This window comes from Sapajus apella, unplaced genomic scaffold, assembly GCF_009761245.1.
Source record: "Sapajus apella isolate SASKATOON/1434 unplaced genomic scaffold, GSC_monkey_1.0 scaffold81, whole genome shotgun sequence".
NCBI classification, from domain to species: domain Eukaryota; kingdom Metazoa; phylum Chordata; class Mammalia; order Primates; family Cebidae; genus Sapajus; species Sapajus apella.
The window spans coordinates 6,607,481-6,627,055 of record NW_022437021.1 but is presented as its reverse complement, the minus strand read 5'-3'; the positions used below and the strand labels follow the sequence as shown (position 1 = coordinate 6,627,055).

Below are 19,575 nucleotides of genomic sequence, written 5' to 3'. Positions count from 1 at the left end.
ATTTCCAGTGTGCCCAGCTCTCCCATCTCTTCCTAAGAGGTCCTAAAGAAAGGCTAGAAGTAATAAGATTCACCAAGAAGTTTAAGTCACATCTACCATAATTTCTTAGCTGTAAAACAAAATCAATGAATTGTGTTTATGTGCCAATAGGATTTTTAATAGATAAAATAAAAGATACCTTTATCTGAAGATCTAGAAAGGCTATATTTTGCTTTCATATTAGTTTCAGATAAAATCCTAACCAATTTAAACCTTAAATACAGGAAAATTCATCTGAGTTTTAATGTTAATAAAATAGTGGAATAAAGTAGGTTTGGGTTGCTTATTCTGAGACAGAATATGTTTGTGTGGGCAGGGTAGGGGATGAAGATGAAGGGTAAAATTGAGCCTAATCAATAAGTTAATGTTTTTAATGTGCTATTACTCATTGCCAATGGGGAAATTATTGATCAACTAAATCTGTGTTGTAGCAGTTTGTAATCCAACTCAAGTTGTGAGAGGAAAAAAATTGTGAGTAGGAGTTTACTGAGGCAAAAAGAAAATAGTTTTCTGAAAAAATATTGTTCTAAATTTCCTTTCTTAGACCTCAAAATAAGAATAATTAAAACAGTATCTACTGCATTTAACAAAATAGTTGGAATTCTAGACTTTTTTCACAGAATTATTATAAAGAGTATGTTAACAAAAATATTAATCTTAATTTTATTTCTTAACTAAACATATTAAAGCCATTAAGGGATTTAGCACAGATATTTAAAATTCTGAATCTGTGTGCAGGAAAAATAAAAAACCAGCCTCGTTTTGTAGAATCTGCATATGATATCATAAAATTGTGTGGGTAAGTTATCTTTCTTTAACTTTGTTTTGTATTAGCATGGAATATTTTATTATGTTTCATGTCACAAACATACTATGCATTATAGTGTAGCAGGTTGCTACAGAACTCAGACAACTTCAGTTCATCCCTTGATTCCAGCAGTTGAGACTTCAGGTAATCAATTTTCTGTGCTCTGAGATTGCTAGCCACAAGAGATTAAACTGTAAGTATACTGAAATTCTTTCTTGTAATTAGTTGCTATCAAGTGAATGATAAATATTAGAGGTAACCAAGGAATTGTAGTATTTTTCATGGAATCCTTGAGTGAACTTATGGATATACTTATAGTTTCAGTCTAGCTTTTCCCTCTGTCTTTAGAAAATTTGGGTCTCAAAGATATATTCGGTTATATGTCATGTTTTACTTGATTTTTGAAATTTGAGAGAATAAAACATCAACAATCATATTTGACCTACATTTTAACAATGTAAGTTAGAGGTAAGAATTATAAAATTAACATGTCTCATTCTTTCTACTGTTGGTTCCCTAACAAGTTCAGGAAACTAAGAGTGTATGGTCCTTGGTGCCACATAGTGGCTAATCTAGGTATATATTAAAATATTTTTAGTTGTTAAACGTAATGTAGTAGGGAGGAATAAACCTTTCTGACAAATTATTTACCTTCTGAACCTTTCTACCAATTTAACTTTTAAAATAGCAATTATTTACCCTAATATACAAATATATAAGTAATAGAAAAGTTTAGTAAAACTATGCATATATGGTAGGTTCTGACTCTCACTTTTAGATTTAGCAGTAATAATATTTGAAATGTTTGTAACCACTTATGTTTAATTTTTTTGATATCTGGATAAAATAATCAAAATAATGTATTGAATATCTACACCATGCCTTGCTTTTTAATAGGAACAATGGGAAATAAAGAAATAAATGGTTGCTCTGGTGTTTTCCAGGAACAAATTGGAAATTATTATATTGACATATAATTATATAATATAAAACTTAAATTTCAAGGCTTTGCAAGTCCTAGAATGCCAAGTTCATAAGCATTACTTTCAATATTCATGTTCCTACAGAGCTCTGCACAGGGTTGGTTCTCTATAAAAACTTGTCACTGAATGTTTAATTGTATAATATGATAAATCTTTTTTAACTGGAGTCTTCATTTTCCCTCATATTTCATAATTATTCACATTGTTAATTTTTTCTACATTTCTAATTTCAGCATATGTCTAGATAACTTCTTTATGCCTCACCCTCACTTGTTTCTCTTTTCAAGACATTTTTCGAAGATAAAAACAATGAAAATAGAATAATAATGCCAAGGCTTTCCATTTTGGCCTCCAAGTAGTATGGTTTTCTCATTGCATCACAACTATAATGCTGGCCCGTTGCGGTGGCACACGCCTGTAATCCCAGCACTTTGGAAGGCCAAGTTGGGCGGATCATGAGATCAGGAGTTTGAGACCAGCCTGGCCAACACAGTGCAAGCCTGTCTCTACTAAAAATACAAAAATTAGCTGGGTGTGATGGCAGCTGCCATCCCAGCTGTAATCCCAGCTTCTTGGGAAGCTAAGGCAGGAGAATCACTTGAACTCGGGAGGCCGAGGTGGCGGTGACCGGAGATCGCACCACTGCACTCCAGCCTGGGCAATGGAGCGATCCTCCATCTCAAAAAGAAAAGAAGTATAATGCTAATTTTTTCATAACTTTTTGGCTGAAAACTCTTCTGATGCTTTATCTTATAGGTTGTCGCCTTTGCTAGAAAAGGAAAAAGTTTGACAAAAAGTACTAGTTTTGGAGTCTTTCACTTTAGAGATCCAACAAGCAGCTGGACAACAAATACACATTATTTGTTTCAAATGACAAATTCTGACAAACACTAGAAATGAACTTCTGTGGCATTTACAAAATTGTCCTTTTTGTAGCTTGCTCTTCAGATATTTCGTTAAATTCAAATTGGTCTTATATGCTATTAATACATCCTCATGTGATAGTTCTCACTGCCATTTTCAACCACGTGTTTAGTTTTTCTTCAAAAACATGAATTTAAAGTCCTCTCTATATAGGATATATTGTACTTTAAATAGCATAGGAGGTTCACATTTTGAACTCATGAAATGTCAAGATAGTTTATATATTTAAGAATAACTTTTATAATTCCTTTGAAATTTAGATTGACCCAGGTTTATGTGCTAGATCTTTAAGATTTATAAATAAGTTACATTCAAATAGCTTTGTTATAATGGCATGAAATGCAATTCTAATATAGTAATATTTGTAAACTTGAATGCCTTAATGTCTGCAAAAGCATTCTGTTATTTTGTGGTTAGTAACTAACCCAGCTAATAAGGAAAAAGGCACTGATCTCTAAGAATGAATAAATTATTTGATTTTGGCTAGAGTTTTGGAAATTTCAGGAAAAGCTCTTAACCAGTTTTTAAGTTATTAGTGAACTTAAATCTATGGTTTGTATCAGATTTTCCAATGTTGTACTAACTCTGATAGAATTACTATTTTGACCTCAAAGAGAAAGAGGGTTACTAAGTTTTTATTCATGAAGTGATGCAAAATGGCTTCCTTAACCTGTGGCTTTTACATCCATCTCTTAATTTTTATAATTAATATAATTTTTTTGGTCAGTTTATCAGAAACTTTTTTTTTTTTTGAGATAGAGTCTTCCTCTGTTGCCAGGCTGGAGTGTAGTGCACGATTTCGCCTCACTGTAGCCCATGCCTCCCTGGTTCAAGTGATTCTCCTGTCTGCCACCACACCCAGCTAAATTTTGTATTTTTAGTAGAGACAGAGTTTCACCATGTTGGCCAAGATGGTCTCAATCACTTGACCTCATGATCCGCCCACCTTGGCCTCCCAAAGTGCTGAGATTACAGGCATGAGTCACCGTGCCAGGTCCCAGAAACAGTTATAATACTATTAAAGTATAATACTGTGTATTACAACTAGTAATTAATAGTTGTCAATTCCCCAGGGCTAAAGAATAGAATATTATTATTAATTTATTCTTTAGAAATGAAATCTCCCCCACTTACAAATGATGCTTCAATCAAATACCTTATTAAAAATTACTCTTACTATTCTTATTGAAGCTTGCCATTTTTGAAAAAGAAAGTATCGGATGAAATAACTTATGCTGAAGATACTGCTAATTCAATTGCACTTCTGGGTAAGTTAAGATTTCCTTAAGGTAGATGTAACACATGACAGGTCCTACTGACAAGGAAATATCTATTTTCTTCAAGTTTGACTAAGAGAACTCCTTCTCCATGTCTAGGATCTTCTCTTATTTTCTGGTAGGGAATTAATCACAGTGTGCTTGGTGATAATTCTGGTACTGTATTCTGCTCAGGTGTTTCATGATACCAGTAAAAGTCTGTGTTCCTTAAGTACAAGGACAGGCTGATTATTTAGTTTAATGAATTATTATTTAATTTGATGAAATGTTTGTTAACTATTTTTGTATTAGAAAGTATACATCCCCCTTTTTAAGTAATCACAAAAACATTTCAACTTTGAACTCTAATACTTAGATGCTACAATCATAGAATTATTCATTAAATGATCTAAAATTTTAAATCAAATCATAAAATGATAGCATATTAAGAACTTTAGCATAATACACATAAAGATGCAGATGCCTGTATTTTGTACACAAAATATGAAAAATATCATAAAAGGGTAGGCATTTATATATGGGTTATTGCTTGATTTTCTTGAGAAAGAAAACAATTTCCTAGGAAATTAAATAAGGGAAACACTAGCTCTTTGAGTCAGCTCCTGGGACATGACAGCATGTTCCCAAAACAAATCCTACATTAAATTTATACTTATTAGTTTAGGTCTTTATTTGTACAGGAGGAATAAAAGATACACAATTGATCCAATACATTTTTAAAAATATTTACTGAATAGTTATGTTCCCAGCATTATACTCCATACAGAAAGATGTTAGAGATTTAACTAGAATGAAGAAAAAAATCATTTTTATTTTTAACATAGACACTAACCCTTTTATATCTCGGTAGGTTTTATGGATTTTAATTTTTGCTACTTTCAAAAACTTGCCTAGGATTCACCTACTCTGTGACCTAGAGTCGTGGAGATTAGGTTAAACATGGGGCTGGGACAGGGCGTTAAAGAAAAACACCTTAGGAAGCAGGCAGGTTCGGAAATAATGGGAATTTTTAATTCTGTGATTCTCTATCATCAGTGGAAATTTACAATGAGAATCTAACCCAAAAGAGGACATGGTAGTATTAACGGATAAAAAGTATGGTTTTTGTTGGTAACATTATTTTTTAAAATACCCCTGTTGCCATTATTTTTAAATATTGCTTCCAAGAGTGTTGGCAGTCACTTTTATTATAAATACATGGCCCATTTCTTACTATCAGCTTGTTCTTTGCTTAATGACTGGTCCCCTGCCTGCAGAACGTGTCACTACTATCTCATTTGAAGACAGTATGAACTCCTAACTTCAAATGAGCTTCCTTCACTGATTACTGACTGCAAGTACTACTGTTCTGTCTCTTAGTTTTTTTTAGTGGCTTGAAACATTAGTTTAAAATAACTGAATGTAAGATGAAATGTTGAACAAAAACTATTCATGATTTTTAGTAATAACTTCCAGTTTCTACTATGTACTAATAAGTTATATTACATTTTCTTCCAAATGATACATAGATATTTCTGACTCAGAAACAAGATTCTGGAAATGGATGAGAGAAGAAATTGGTACTCTGCCCTGAGATGATGAAACAGAAAGCTATGATAAATTATCTAAATTTACAGGAACTAAAACAGTGGAAAAGCAGACGAAAGTTCCTAGAATTTCCCATAAGCCTGCATATTTGGACAGTCTCGGAAAAGCTTTGTTGCTCCTGTTGCCTAATATTTTTAAAAACCTAAGTACTTATTTTGCAATTCCAAAGAACAGTCCAAAACATAAATAAAATTTAGAATTAGAATAATCTTAAAACTGTCTTTTCTAAGTGGTATCTTTTGCATACAGAGTCTCCTAAAGCTAGGGTCAGGCTTTCCTTTGTGCTTCCTCCCCCTGTCCACTTGCCTCCCCACTTGCTGACCACCTCCAGAGATGAGCTTCACGCAAGGGCTAATGCAAAAGAGAAATTTCTAAGTATCTTTTACCCTCAGAGAGTCCAAGCACTTCTGGTTCAGTTCTAAGGCTGATACTACTGACTATAGCTGTCCCCAGGCATTCAGAGAACCTGGATCATTTCCAGAGTTACACAGATCATTTTCAGATACCCTTGGGGATCATATTTATAGGACTTCAACAGAATAGATGCAATCCAGTTTGAAATACAGTCTGAAGTCAATTTAAGTATAGTTTAGATATGACTGAAAAGGAACCCTCCTATTCGCCAACCCCACGCAGACAGCTTGAACATAAAACTATTACCTTTGCCTGTGGGGCAACTCCCTAAAAACTCACCCTCTCCCAGTCTGCCAACAAATTGAAGAGCAAAGTTCACCTGGAACTTCTCTAAAGCAAAGAATGCATTATTAAAGGCAAAAAATTACTGACCCTCTAGTTAGGGAGAAAAATGCTAACCTATATTTTTTCAAAATAGTAATAGTATCTAACACATAAAGAACTTACAATATGCTAGACACTTTTCTCAGTCCTTTTCTCATATTAGCTAATTTAATCCTCACAACACTCTTAAATGCGATAAATATTGTTATACCTGTTTAATAGATGAGAAAACTAAGACACAAGTTTACACAGGTAGTAAATGGCAGAGCCAGGATTTAATCTTAGACAGTCTGGTTCTAGCATTCGTGTTAATAAGCATCATTCTTACCTCCCTGGAAAGGCGAGGCTGAATTGATTGAGGGGCCAAATGTATAAGGATGGATCCAGGGTACTGTTTATATGTATATGTATGTAGGTGTGTGAGTATATGTATAAAAAATATGTATATAAATTGAACATGATCCAGTTTGAATCTGAGTATATTTTTAATAATCATATTATTAATATTTTATGCCTAAATTCTACAAATAAGCTTATGACAGTGTTAATAAGTAGCACCTGTTTATCTTTCTGGCAGGTGACTTAATGAAAATACCAAGTTCTGAATTGAGGATACAAATTTGTAAGTGTATTGTTGACTTTTATCATGCAGAACCACCAAAGAAGCATATTCCAGGTAAAATTTACAATGGTCTTTCAGTGATAACTTGTGTATTTAGAAAATGGAACATTCTTATTTCTCTTTGAATTTGACAGACGCAGTGGACTCATAAATGTAACACATTAAAAAGAAAACTTTTTTGTAGTCTTGAGTACTTTGGTCATCTTTTAAAAGTTATATACGTATTTTTCAGTTTTTGACTTGCATATTTTATTCTGATGCTAAATATGAACAGATTTGTAAAGTAATGCCCAACTTAGTTTACTAATAATTTTAAATGTTACTATTATAACGTTATTTAATACTGTTGATAAAATTATTTTTAAACACTTTGTAATTATTCATAATATCTGCCCCTACTCAATTCAATGTAAATTACTAGTGCCAGGGCCATTCTCCATCATGTTTAGGAAAAGAGTTTATATTATAGCTAAGGGACCTTAATATATCATGGTAAATGACCCACACTGAATTGGGCAGGACCAAGACAGGGGCACATGCACTGTGAGGGTATAATGTTAAGACGTACTTCTTACCTTCATAGTTTCTGTAATTTCTAATCAATCTAAGAAGGAAGAGAAGATTGTTTATACGATAATTTCTTAGGTTATGTTTCTTAATATAGGTGAAAATAAGAGTCTGTGGTAGTTCAAAGGAAAGTTTATTTAAGACTAGGGGAAAATGGAAACCAGAAGTCACTTTAAAAAAAGACAATTGGTCGGGCGCAGTGGCTCACGCCTGTAATCCCCGTACTTTGGGAGGCTAAGGTGGGTGGATCATGAGGTCAGGAGTTCAAGCCAGCCTGGCCAACGTGGTGAAACCCCATCTCTACTAAAAATACAAAAATTAGCTGGGCATGGTGGCACATGCCTGTAATCCCAGCTACTCAGGAGGCTGAGGCAGGAGAATTGCTTGAACTGGGACCCGGGAGGCAGAGGTTGCAGTGAGCTAAGATCGTGCCACTGCACTCCAGCCTGGGCTACAGATTGAGACTCCATCTCCAAAAAAAAAAAAAAAAAAAAAAAAAAAAAGACAATTAAAAGAAGAAATTCATGAAAAACAGAATTCAAAAAGTAAAACAAAAAGAAGGAAAGACTTCTAAACTAGAGAAATGAATAAAGAGATTATTGAATGTCCACTTTGAACTACTGATGAGATAGATGGGTTGAAGTGTTTTGGTAGAAAAAGATATTGTATATTAAAAGCAATAGGGACCAGAAATACAGGTTCGGAATCCATCTGTTAGAGCTGAAAATTGAAGACACCAGAATGGTTGAGTTTGCCAAGAGATAAAACATATAAGCAGCAAGGCATCAAGAACAACATCATGGAGAGTGTCCATGCTGAGGTTTGGAAAAAATGATTAAAAGAAATTGGCAGTGAAGGGACGTTCAAGGAGGAGGAAGAAAACCTAAAGATAGCCATGTCTTGTGTGCCAATGAATGAAATGTTTGATAAAGGAGGAGGAAGGTGTCTCAGTGTCAAATGCTGCAGAGGCATCTGTAATTGAAGAGTTAAAAGGACAAGTTAATGTGATATCTGAAAAGTTGTAGTCAATCTTTGACAGATCTATTCATATAAAGTGATCAGGGGAAATGCAGGATTAAAGAATAAGAGGATTGTGATAGTAGAGGCACTGGATTTAAGAGTGAGAGAGTCATGGCAGTTCATGAATGCAGATATATCTTAAGATCAGATGGTGAAGAAAAAGAAGATGGAGAACAGCTCAGCTAGTGCAAAGTCAGAGAAAGGTTATTTGGGTTTTATTTTTAGGATAAGAAGAAATGACATTTGTAGGCAAAGGAGCTAGAAGCTGGTAAGAAAGAAATGGGAAGGCAAAATTCTCAAAGAAAGCACGAGAAGATCGAATTAAGAGCACAAGCTTAGATTAACCTTGGCAAAATACAGATGCCCATTAAAGAAAGGGAGACAAGTGGTGTAGGACTTAAGACAGAGAAGTATTATGATACAAAGAAGTGAGGTTGATTTGGTCAGGCTCTGAAAATTAGGAGTCAGCGCTCTCACTATCACACAGTTGGTTTCAAGTGATGGCTGTGGCCAGACATCTAGGACCACAGCTGAAAGTCCTCGGTACAGCAGTTGAAAGAGACATAGCCCTGGAGACAGGAATTAAGTCCATGAGCTTTAATAGTATTATCTTCTTCTATTAAAATGTACCTGCAATAGAAAAAGATACAGTAAGTATAAAGTATATTTTGGTCCATCCATATGATAGATATGCAAATAAAAATCATGATTTTAGAAAACATTTCATAGCATGGGGAAAAGCTAACAATAAAAAGTTTTAGTGAGTATAGAATATAAAATTCTGTATACTAGTATGTTGTTAAAATTGTATAATACATTAAAATATCACAAGAAATATACGAAAATGTTAATGTTATCTCTCAATGATGAAAATATAGGCAATTTCCTTTTTGTACTTTTTAAATGCTTTTTAAAATTCATGCAGTGAGTAGCTGGAGCATATCATATAGAGCTCATCACAGCATTAGACAGGGCCATGTCCACAGCCAGAGATCATATTTACAAAGATAAGACAAACTAACAGATACTTCAGAACTAGGGCAAAGTTAAGGAATCTAGTTGAACTCAAAAATCAGTCAGGGAGTTCGATAACTAAGATCACTAAGAGAAAAAATAAAGCCTCATCTCAGTTAAATGAGTACCCTTTGGTGTTTATTTAATTCTCCTAGTAGAATGTAGTTAGGTAAAACCTGTATACCTGCATCAAAAGGTGAAGTAGTATGTCTCACAGGTGCTAAAACAGAGGAATTTTTATAAGACATATCACCAAGAATCAAACTTCCCTAAAATACCATTACATTCATTCCCAATTATCAGAGTAGCATTACATTTTCACCTCTTATTTTATTGCTGACACTACATAATTGTTGTCCCTCGAAAGTACTGAAGTAATACATTGGACCCAAATAGTGAAATTGACTAGTGAAAACATTCAGTATTTGTAATCAAATCATTTTCCATTATAAAAAGTATCTACTGACAGTATATATTGTCCTTTTTTAGATTTTAAGATGTGTTTCCAAAATTCTTGGTCCTATTTTAAATGCTACCCCAGGGAGCAGCAAACTCTGGGTCCCAGGTCAAACTAGGCCCGCTGAAAACAAAGTTTTGTTAGAACACAGCCATGCCCACTTATATTTGTACTATTTATTGCTGCTTTCTTTCTACAGTGTGCCACAGAGTAGAGCAGTTGACAAGAAACCTTACAACCTGAAAAGCTTAAAATTCTTATTGTCTGGCCCTTTACAGAAAAAATGTAGCCCATTCCTATGCCACACAATTCTTAAATTCTATATACTTTAAAAAAGTTGTTCTTGCTGTTGCTTAATAATATTCATTATTTTGTCTTAATGATCATTCTTTGAGATAACTATACGTATTTATTAACTAACTGTTGTTAGGTTACCAGCAAGCAAGTTCATCATATAAGATTCAAATGGCAGAAGTTGGAGGATTAGCAAAAACAATGGTTCAGGCAATGACCTTGCTTGAAAACCAACTTGTTGAGAAACTTTGGGTACTTAAAGTTCTGCAGCATCTCTCAACTTCTGGTTTGTATATTATTAAGTTTAAATGCTTCATTGTCAACTACTTTTGTTTCCATCTAACAATGTCAATACTGTAAAGCACAAATAATTTTTAAAATTTATTTTCAGAAGTTAATTGTAGTATAATGATGAAAGCACAAGCAGCCAGTGGAATCTGTGCTCACCTCAATGACCCAGATCCCTCTGGACAGCTTTTATTTCGTTCATCAGAAATACTTTGGAACTTGTTGGAAAAATCTCCAAAAGAAGAAATCCTACAACAGCTTAGTAACTTGGAATGTTTGCTGTAAGTGTATATGGTTAGATAGGAATGTTCTTTTAATCTTAAAATGATAGCCAGTGACATAGCTAACATCTTTGTTTGAATCCATGTTCAATTACATTTTAGATTCATGTAGTAGCTATGTTTCAGGACATCTTTTTTTGTGCCATGGTATAAATGAATCTGCACAATAACAGGCCACGCTTTTCTATATGGAAGTCTCTTGAAGTAGCTTCTTAACACTAAGTTATACCTTGGTATATACACAAAGTAAAATTAGACTTCAGAAGAACTATTTCATTTATTTATGCAGTGAATCTATTATTGAGTGCTTACTATCTTCCAGATATTGCAGTAAGCATTAGCAACAAAATGTGAGTAAGCCTTCAGGTGGCTTCTTCACTTATTCAGCAAGTAATTATCAGCTGTATGCCAGCTTCAGTATTAAGCCATAGAAATACAACTGAAAACAATACAGATATTGTTCCTGCTTTCATGGAATTACATTGTGCTAGAAGGGATGGACAGGTAAACAGACAACTAAATGAGAACATACTAAATGTTATAAAAGAGATCATTGTAAGATGCTACATGTTCTTCAGAAGAAGGTCAGTCAGCGCATTTTTGTTTGCAAGTGACTAAAAACCCAACTGACAAAAGCAATATAGGAAATTTATGCCTCATTTACCTACAAAGTCAAAAATAAAACTGGCTTCATGTGCTGCTTTATTCAGGGATCAGCAGATATTAAGACTTGGTCCCTCATCTCTCTACATTGTCTTCCATGGTGTTGGCTTCACACCCAAGCCTATGTAGTAAGACTTAAGAAGCCTAGGATCACATTATCTCAACCTCAAATCAAGCTTGCAATCCTGAAGGCTCAGAGAAAAGTCTTTGAATTGAGTCCTATTTGGCCCTGAATGGTCTAATACTGGTCAAATGCCCAGTCCACGGTGATTTGTTAACGCCAAAAGAAAGAACGCTTTGGTGAAAAGGCAGCTGAAGACAGCCTCACAGAAGCAAAAGTCAGGAAGGAATAAATGACTACATAAAAGATAAGGATACTGTTATTATAAAAAAGGGCAAGTAGGTCCCAGGAAGCAAAGCAAGAAATATCTAATATTATTACAAAGGGAACCTAATTCAGAGTTAATTATCAAAATCAGAAAACTAAAATTCAATGTGATGAGAGCAGAGGAATAGGCTACCATGGTGAGAGATGATGCTAACAATGTTATCAGGGACCACAACATGAAAGGCCTAATAAGCCTTGTTAAGGAGGTAGTACTTTATTCTAAGAACAAAGAGTAGTCTTTAAATGATTTTACAAAGGAAAATGACATGATTGAATGGATTATAGAACTGTCACTTTGACTACCATGTATAATAGACTGGTTTAGTGTATTCTTATCTGGTACACAGAGAATTAGAGGCAGATTTGGAACTGTAGAAAAGGTTAGAAATATGTTCAAATGAATAATATAAAAAGGGAGATTTTGTTCATAGACATTTAGGTAGTATTTCCATAAAAGTGTGTGTTTTAGTTTGGGCTGCTATAACAAAGTACCATAAACTGGGTGGTTTATAAACAGCAGAAAGTTATTTTTCATAGTTTGGGATGCTAGAAGTCTGAGATCAGGGTGCCAGCATGGTCGGGTTCTGATGAGGGTGCTCTTCTGGGTTGCATACTGCTGACTTCTCTTACCTTACATGGAGGAAAGAGAGCAAGAGAGCTTTCTGGAGTCCCTTTTATAAGGGCACTAATTCCATTCATGAGGGCTCATTAGCACACTAAGGCCTCACCTCCTAAAACCATCACATTGAGGGTTAGGATTTCAATATATGAATTTTGGAGGGATGTAAACATTTAGTGCATAACTATATAGTTTTAAAAACATGATTTTACTTTCTAGGGCTTTGAAGGAAGTATTTAAAAATCTGTTTATGAGAGGTTTTAGTCATTATGACCGTCAGCTTAGAAATGACATATTAGTGATCACTACAATTATAGCTCAAAATCCTGAAGCACCAATGATTGTAAGTATGAATCAAATTACATTAATTTTAATTGTGGAAGTGGTGGGTGCGGGTGAAGTCCTATATTATGTTGTAATATTTGTGTATTTTGTTGTAATGCTAAGTTATGCTGTAATATCACGGTGGTCACCAGTGTGCTTATCACTCTGCCAATTCTTCTTTGCAATCCTTTGGAAATTTGGAATCTTTTTCATATTGTATGATTTATACACGTGTTTTCACTTAGGATGCTTTTCTTTCCTCCCTGATGATTCAAGTTTCCATCTGGCATCATTTTCTTTCACTGGAAGAACTTTCTTTACAATTTCTTGTGGGGCAAATCTGCTGGCTGCTGGCAACAAATTATCTTGGTTTTCTTTTATCTGAAAATATATTTAATTCATCTTAATCCTTAAAATCTATGCTCATTGAATATAAAACTCTAGGCTGAAAACAATTTTTGTTTAGCATTTCAAAGATAAAATTCTACTATCTTCTGGAGTCTGTTGTTTCTGATGAGAAGTATTCAGTGTAAGGTTCCATGGTGTAATGGTGAGCACCCTGGACTCTGATGAGAAGCATTCATTATTTCAAATCATTGTTCCCCTATGTATATCATTTTTTTCTCTCACTGTTTTCAAGATTTTCACTCTATGGTTTTTAGCAGTTTTGAAATGATGTGCTAAGATGAGATTTGTATTTGTTCTGTTTAGATTTCATGGAGCTTCTTGGATATATAAATTTAAGTCTTTAATAAGATTTGGAGAACTCTTGGCCATTATTTCTTCAAATATTTTTTTCAGCCCCAGTCTCTCTCCCTGCTTCTTCTGGAATTCTTTTTTTTTTTTTTTTTTTTTTTTTTTTAAAGTAGAGACGGGGTTTCATTATGTTGGCCAGGCTGGTCTTGAACTCCTGACCTTGTGACCCACCCACCTCAGCCTCCAAAGTGCTGGGATTATAGGTGTGGGCTACCGCACCCGGCTCTGATTACTTTTATGTTCTACTTTTTGATATTGTCCCACTGGTTTGTGAGACTCTGCTCACTTTTCAATCATTTTTCTCTCCATTCTTCAGATTGGATAATCTGTATTAGTCTATACATTTGAATTCACTGACTCTTTTTATTTCTGTCATCTCCATTCTGCTGTTAATCCCATCCAGTACATTTTTGCTTCAGATATATTTTTCAGTTTTAGAGTTTATTTTGGTTCCTTTTTATAGTGTCACTTCTGAGAGTTCTTATCTTTCTATTTATTATGATCATCTTTACTATAGATTCTGGTGTACTCTTCTGAAGAGTATTCTTTTTTTTTTTTTAATGACTATACATTTAACTTGGCAGTACTCATCCCTTTTGGGTGTGGCAGCCCAAATCTCAATTCAGTTATTGCCTGGGATGCTTGAGTATTCTCTGCACTTGTGTGGTTCAGACATCAGCCAGATATTTGGGAAGAGTTTGTACACAGACTTTGGCATTCCTCTCTCTGGCTCTCTCCTTTCTCTTCACTTTCCAGTGGATGTGGTTGCCTCTGTCCTCTGGCTTCAGGCCACTAAGACCACAGGATTACTCTGAGTTTTAACATTCCCACAAGGTATAGAATATGGCCTGCTCTCAGGCCAAAAGCCTTTTTCAAATGGGAAACTCATGTAGTGCCATTACCTTCTACAAAATTCTAACATACTTCCAGTGTCTGCTTACTCTTGGTTACAAGATAGTTGTATTTGTCACTAGCAGGAGAATTTCTCTTGGAGCTACTACTCATCTGTACCAGAAGCTGAGCCTTCACATATTTTATAATGTAAAAATCACTGAATGATTGAAATTGTATAATAGAGATCCTTGTCAACAGTATTCACACGTCAGGCATGTAAGTTATAGTTGTGCTACAAAGAACTGGCTGGGAAGACCTCAGCCCACTAACAGTGGACAAAAAGTAGTCCCAACATAAGAGTTATGGAATTCATACTGTGCAAATAGGGAAACAGTACTACATGGTATTCTAGTTAAAACTGCAACATAGGTGAACCTTTATATTTCTCCAAACATAGGTGCACCTTTATGTTTCTTTAGAAGTCCCTGATCAGTTAGTAATTTCTCATTAGTGTCCTTGAAAACATTCAGATGAATTTCACGAATCTAAGTTGAAGTGAATAATATGTTCACCATCTGAAGAAATCATATAGATCCTAAAGTACTAGGAATATAAAACTACAAGCTCGTAAGTCTAGGGTTTGCCCCTGTAAACTGTCCCTAATATGCAAAGTCCAACTAGGATATCTCTGACAGGAATGCTGACATGCTAAAATGTTTGCAACTCTGGTGATTCCTCAGGGCTTTTCATGCTAAATAGGAACTACTTTATTATCTCTTGACCAAACATTTGATGTAACAAGAATGGTTGGGGTAGAAGTGGAGGTGTTTAAGAAGAAAAGCTGTTAAGAATAACTGGATTTTCTTCCCTTACTGTGTCATTTGAAGTATAGATAATGAATTACAGAAGTAACTATAAAGACCTAATACATTTTGGATCCTTAACAAATTTTAAACAGACTATTCATAGAATAATATAAAGTATTTCTTAGAACCTACAGAAATTTAAAATTAAATAAACATGGGTTATTTAATGTTAAATAAGCTTATTTGGCTATGTTTTTACTTTTTGCTTCACCTTTTATTGCTATTCATGCTTTATGAATTCAAATGAATGACAATAGGAAAATTTGATAAATGTACTTAAATAGCAAATATGAGCATCTGCATCTTAACTTTCATCTTATACATTCATCTTTATTCTTGCTTTATGTATTTATATTAGGAATGTGGCTTTGCTAAGGATTTGATACTGTTTGCCACCTTTAATGAAGGTAAAAAACATAAAACTTTAAACTTCTTATGATTATCTTGATGAATCTTATGCAACATTTAAGCTGTCATTTTATGTTTTTTTTCCCTCACAGTTAAAAGTCAAAATATTTTGGTAAAAGGACTTAAGCTTTCTAATTCCTATGAAGATTTTGAGTTGAAGAAATTACTGTTCAACATAATTGTGATCTTATGTAAAGATTTACCTACTATACAGGTAAAGAGTAACCAAGGCAGAAAAATTAATAAAAATTATCTCACTTTGTAGTATAACTTTTTTAAAGTCCTGAATGTAAATATTTTATCAATTCATATATTTACCATAGAAGGTAGTAAACTCTTACTGGCCTGAATTTTAGCTTTTAAAATTTTTCTTTGCTTATCTGTTAGTAAATTTAAGTACCTAAATTTAAACCATATAAACCAAAGAAAAATAGTAGAACCTAGGAGATTTAATAATACATTTAGATCTCTTGAATTAAAGAGCATAAAACGAAAGAAGCTCCACGTAGGCATATCCAGCTTAATAGGCTGTTTCTGACCACAGTAACAAGGACTGATTTAATGCTGGAAAAAATTATTAACCTCTGTGACGCCAATCTTAAACTCTTATGAACCTGCTTTTTCATCACACAAACCTAATGTCTTTAATTACTTTGACTTTCTATGAATCTGTTTTTTAATACGTTGTTTTCTGCATAACAACATGATGTAATATGAAGAACACTAGAACTGAATTTCACTTCTGGCTTATCACCTACTAGCTATGTGGCCTTAGCAAAATTACCTTATCTATCTGTGGCTCAGTTCCTCTTTCTGTAAAGAAAAGATTACAATGCTTCAGCTCTGCTCACAGGTCTACTGTGAAGTTGAGATGAAGGCTTTATAAACTATAAAGTGATAGTAAATGTATTTTTAACAATACTGTTAGTTTTGTTACTGCATTAGGTGAAATTTCCTTTTAGTCCTAAAACTCTACCAAGCTCCAAGGATTACCATGAAAACGAAGTAGGAATTCAGTCTATCAACATCACTACCAAAAATATAAAGATGGGATAGTCTAGCAGTAAAGGCTTTAGTCAGACAGAATCCCAGTGCTGCCACTTTGTGGCTATGTGGTGTTTAATGGGTTATTTGATTTCTCTAAATCCCAGATAGCTCAACTTCAATGTGGGGATAACGCCTAACTCAAGATTATTATGAGGATTTAACTGAGCTCAGCATTTTCTTAGTAATGCAACTTTGAGGAATATATATATTTTCAAATGCTCAGGAAAAGAAAAATTATCTTTACAGTTATATCTTTATCATTTGTGACCAAAAAAACACATACTGTGTAGAACCTAAATGTATTTTCCAAAATGCAAATGGAAAATCATTTGGAAAATTATTCCATAAATTATGATTTATTATTCTAATAGAGTATTATATAAATATTAATATTACAGCTATAAAGATAATGAAATTTACACTACAGTTTATAAATCAATTTTAATTGATTAAACAACATTTTATAAACAACAGAGTCAAGTAGCACAGATTATGGTGAGCTTCTTAAAACACTTTGTGAGCAGCGAAATCACCCATTTTTATGTGTCATATAATTTGTGTTCCAGTAATATTACTAGTAATGATAATGAATTTGTATACTATCATTTGCAACACAGGGTATTTTTGAAACATTATATACCTAATTCTAACAACAATGTTAGAACTAGTAGTTATTCCTGTTTTCTCAACTCTAGATCTTGCATTCTTTTCACATGGACTAGTAGGGAATTAGAAAAATTGTTTTTGGGAAAGTCTTTTTAGAATAAAGCCAAATTAAAAGAAAATTAAATATAATATAGCATATGATGTTTTCTTCTCTTGTGAATCATAAATATGCATCAATCAGAATCAACTATACTAATTCTGTTGTCATAATAGCTGTGCATTTTATCTCATTTTTATTAAAATGATGGAGTCAATAAAATTTAAAAATACTAGGCATATAATTAAACGTGGCTTGTGACCTAACTGACATTTATTTGGTAGAATGTTTATGTTGCATGTGTTTAAATATTCACTGTAGTCATTACGTCAAACAAAATTTTTTTTATGGTACACAACTGAATCTGTGATACATTTCCTTTTTTTAAAAAGAGAGTGAGGAAAGAAATATCAGCATTTGCCCCCAAATATTCTACTCCTATGGTTTTATTATAAGCAGTAACTAAAGTACATATATGAGCACCAAAGACAAAAAATTAACACATATTTTATATTATAATCAGAGCATAACAGTCCTCAGAAAAGAGAATCATAACCAACTGGTATTAAATTTTTCTGGTTTTTTTTTGGTACCTATCATAGGTCGGGGTTATTTTATAAAGGAAGTATTTTGAAATAGTCATCAATAAAACATCAAAATGTATTTTTTTAATTTAATTGCCTTAGATCAAATGAAGTAGTTTTAGCCATGTTTCTAACAAAGCATCCTTTGTTCTTTCTCACAGCTATTAATTGAGGGCAAAGTTATTTTGGCTTTGTTTACCTATGTTAAGAAGCCTGAGAAACAAAAAACAATTAACTGGTCTGCAGCACAGTATGAAGAATTACAACTGCATGCAATTGCCACTTTGTCTTCAGTGGCTCCTTTATTAATAGAAGAATACATGTCATGCCAGGGAAATGCTCAAGTCCTTGCATTTCTAGAATGGTGTGAGAGTGAAGGTGAGTGGCCCTTCAAGATTCCTGTCAAAATTCTCATCTTCAAATTTCAACTGAATGCTCAATATATGCTTAGAAATAACAATGAAGTTAATTAAAGCTACAAGAAGTAAAAACATGTAGACCTGACTTCTTATTAGTGTATTTGTATGTTGTTTTAAGAAAAATACAGATTTTATTTAAAGTCAGAGTTGATGCACACTTAGTAAATGTCAGAGTTGATGCACACATAAAGAAATCATACATGTAATTTAAAATTTTGTATTATTAGATCTATCTAAACTCCTGGAAATATTTTATTTGCTTTATTTGTTTGTTAGTTGAGACAGGATCTCATCCTGTCACCCAGGCTAGAGTGCAGTGGTATGCTCATGGCTTACTACAGCCTCAACCTCTTGGGCTCTAGTGATCCTCCCACCTCAGCCTTCCCAGTGACCGGGACTACAGGTGCATGCCACCATGCCTAGCTAATTTTTGTATTTTTTGTAGAGAGGGTTTTGCCATGTTGCCCAGTCTAGCCTTAAACCACTGGGCTGAAGCTATCTGCCTGCCTTGGCCACTCACAGTGTGGGGATTACAGGTGTGAGCCTGAAATCAATTACAATACTGTCTAGCCTAGCAATATTATAATGCATTCATTCAACAAATATTTATGACTGCCTAATGGGTACTAGATACTGTTTCACTACTGAAAATACATTTAGGCTTAAAACAAATAAACATCCTTCTCTCCATGGAGCTTAAAATCTAGATCTCTATGTATTTTATTCTCTTTGTAGCAATTGTGAATGGGAGTTTGCTCATGATTTGGCTGTCTGTTTACCTGTTATTCGTGTATAGGAATGCTTGTGATTTTTGCCCATTGATTTTGTAATCTGAGACTTTGCCAAAGTTGCTTATCAGCTTGAGATTTTGGGCTGAGACGATGGAGTCTTTTAAATATACAATCATGTCGTCTGTAAATAGAGACAATTTGACTTCCTCTTTTCCTAATTGAATACGCTTTATTTCTTTTTCTTGCCTGATCTTCCAATACTGTGTTGAATAGGAGTGGTGAGAGAGGGCATCCTTGTCTTGTGCCATATTTCAAAGGGAATGCTTCAAGTTTT

At 33.8% G+C, this 19,575-nt stretch overlaps 1 protein-coding gene across 4 annotated transcripts in view; it reads left to right on the top strand.

The window, feature by feature from the left end:
- CFAP69 (cilia and flagella associated protein 69) overlaps positions 1-19,575 on the top strand; it is a 66,391-nt gene that overhangs the window by 16,698 nt on the left and 30,118 nt on the right. For 2 of the 4 annotated variants that reach the window (XM_032252974.1, XM_032252973.1), the window contains exons 4-12: positions 729-838; positions 3,946-4,022; positions 6,934-7,032; positions 10,467-10,616; positions 10,722-10,899; positions 12,789-12,912; positions 15,708-15,756; positions 15,850-15,971; positions 18,253-18,469. In XM_032252974.1, coding sequence (XP_032108865.1) covers positions 729-838; positions 3,946-4,022; positions 6,934-7,032; positions 10,467-10,616; positions 10,722-10,899; positions 12,789-12,912; positions 15,708-15,756; positions 15,850-15,971; positions 18,253-18,469 — 1,126 coding nt within the window. Of the gene's footprint in view, positions 1-8; positions 992-3,945; positions 4,023-6,933; positions 7,033-10,466; positions 10,617-10,721; positions 10,900-12,788; positions 12,913-15,707; positions 15,757-15,849; positions 15,972-18,252; positions 18,470-19,575 lie in introns of all 4 variants that reach the window. The other 2 variants (XM_032252975.1, XM_032252976.1) reach the window with 2 other exon arrangements.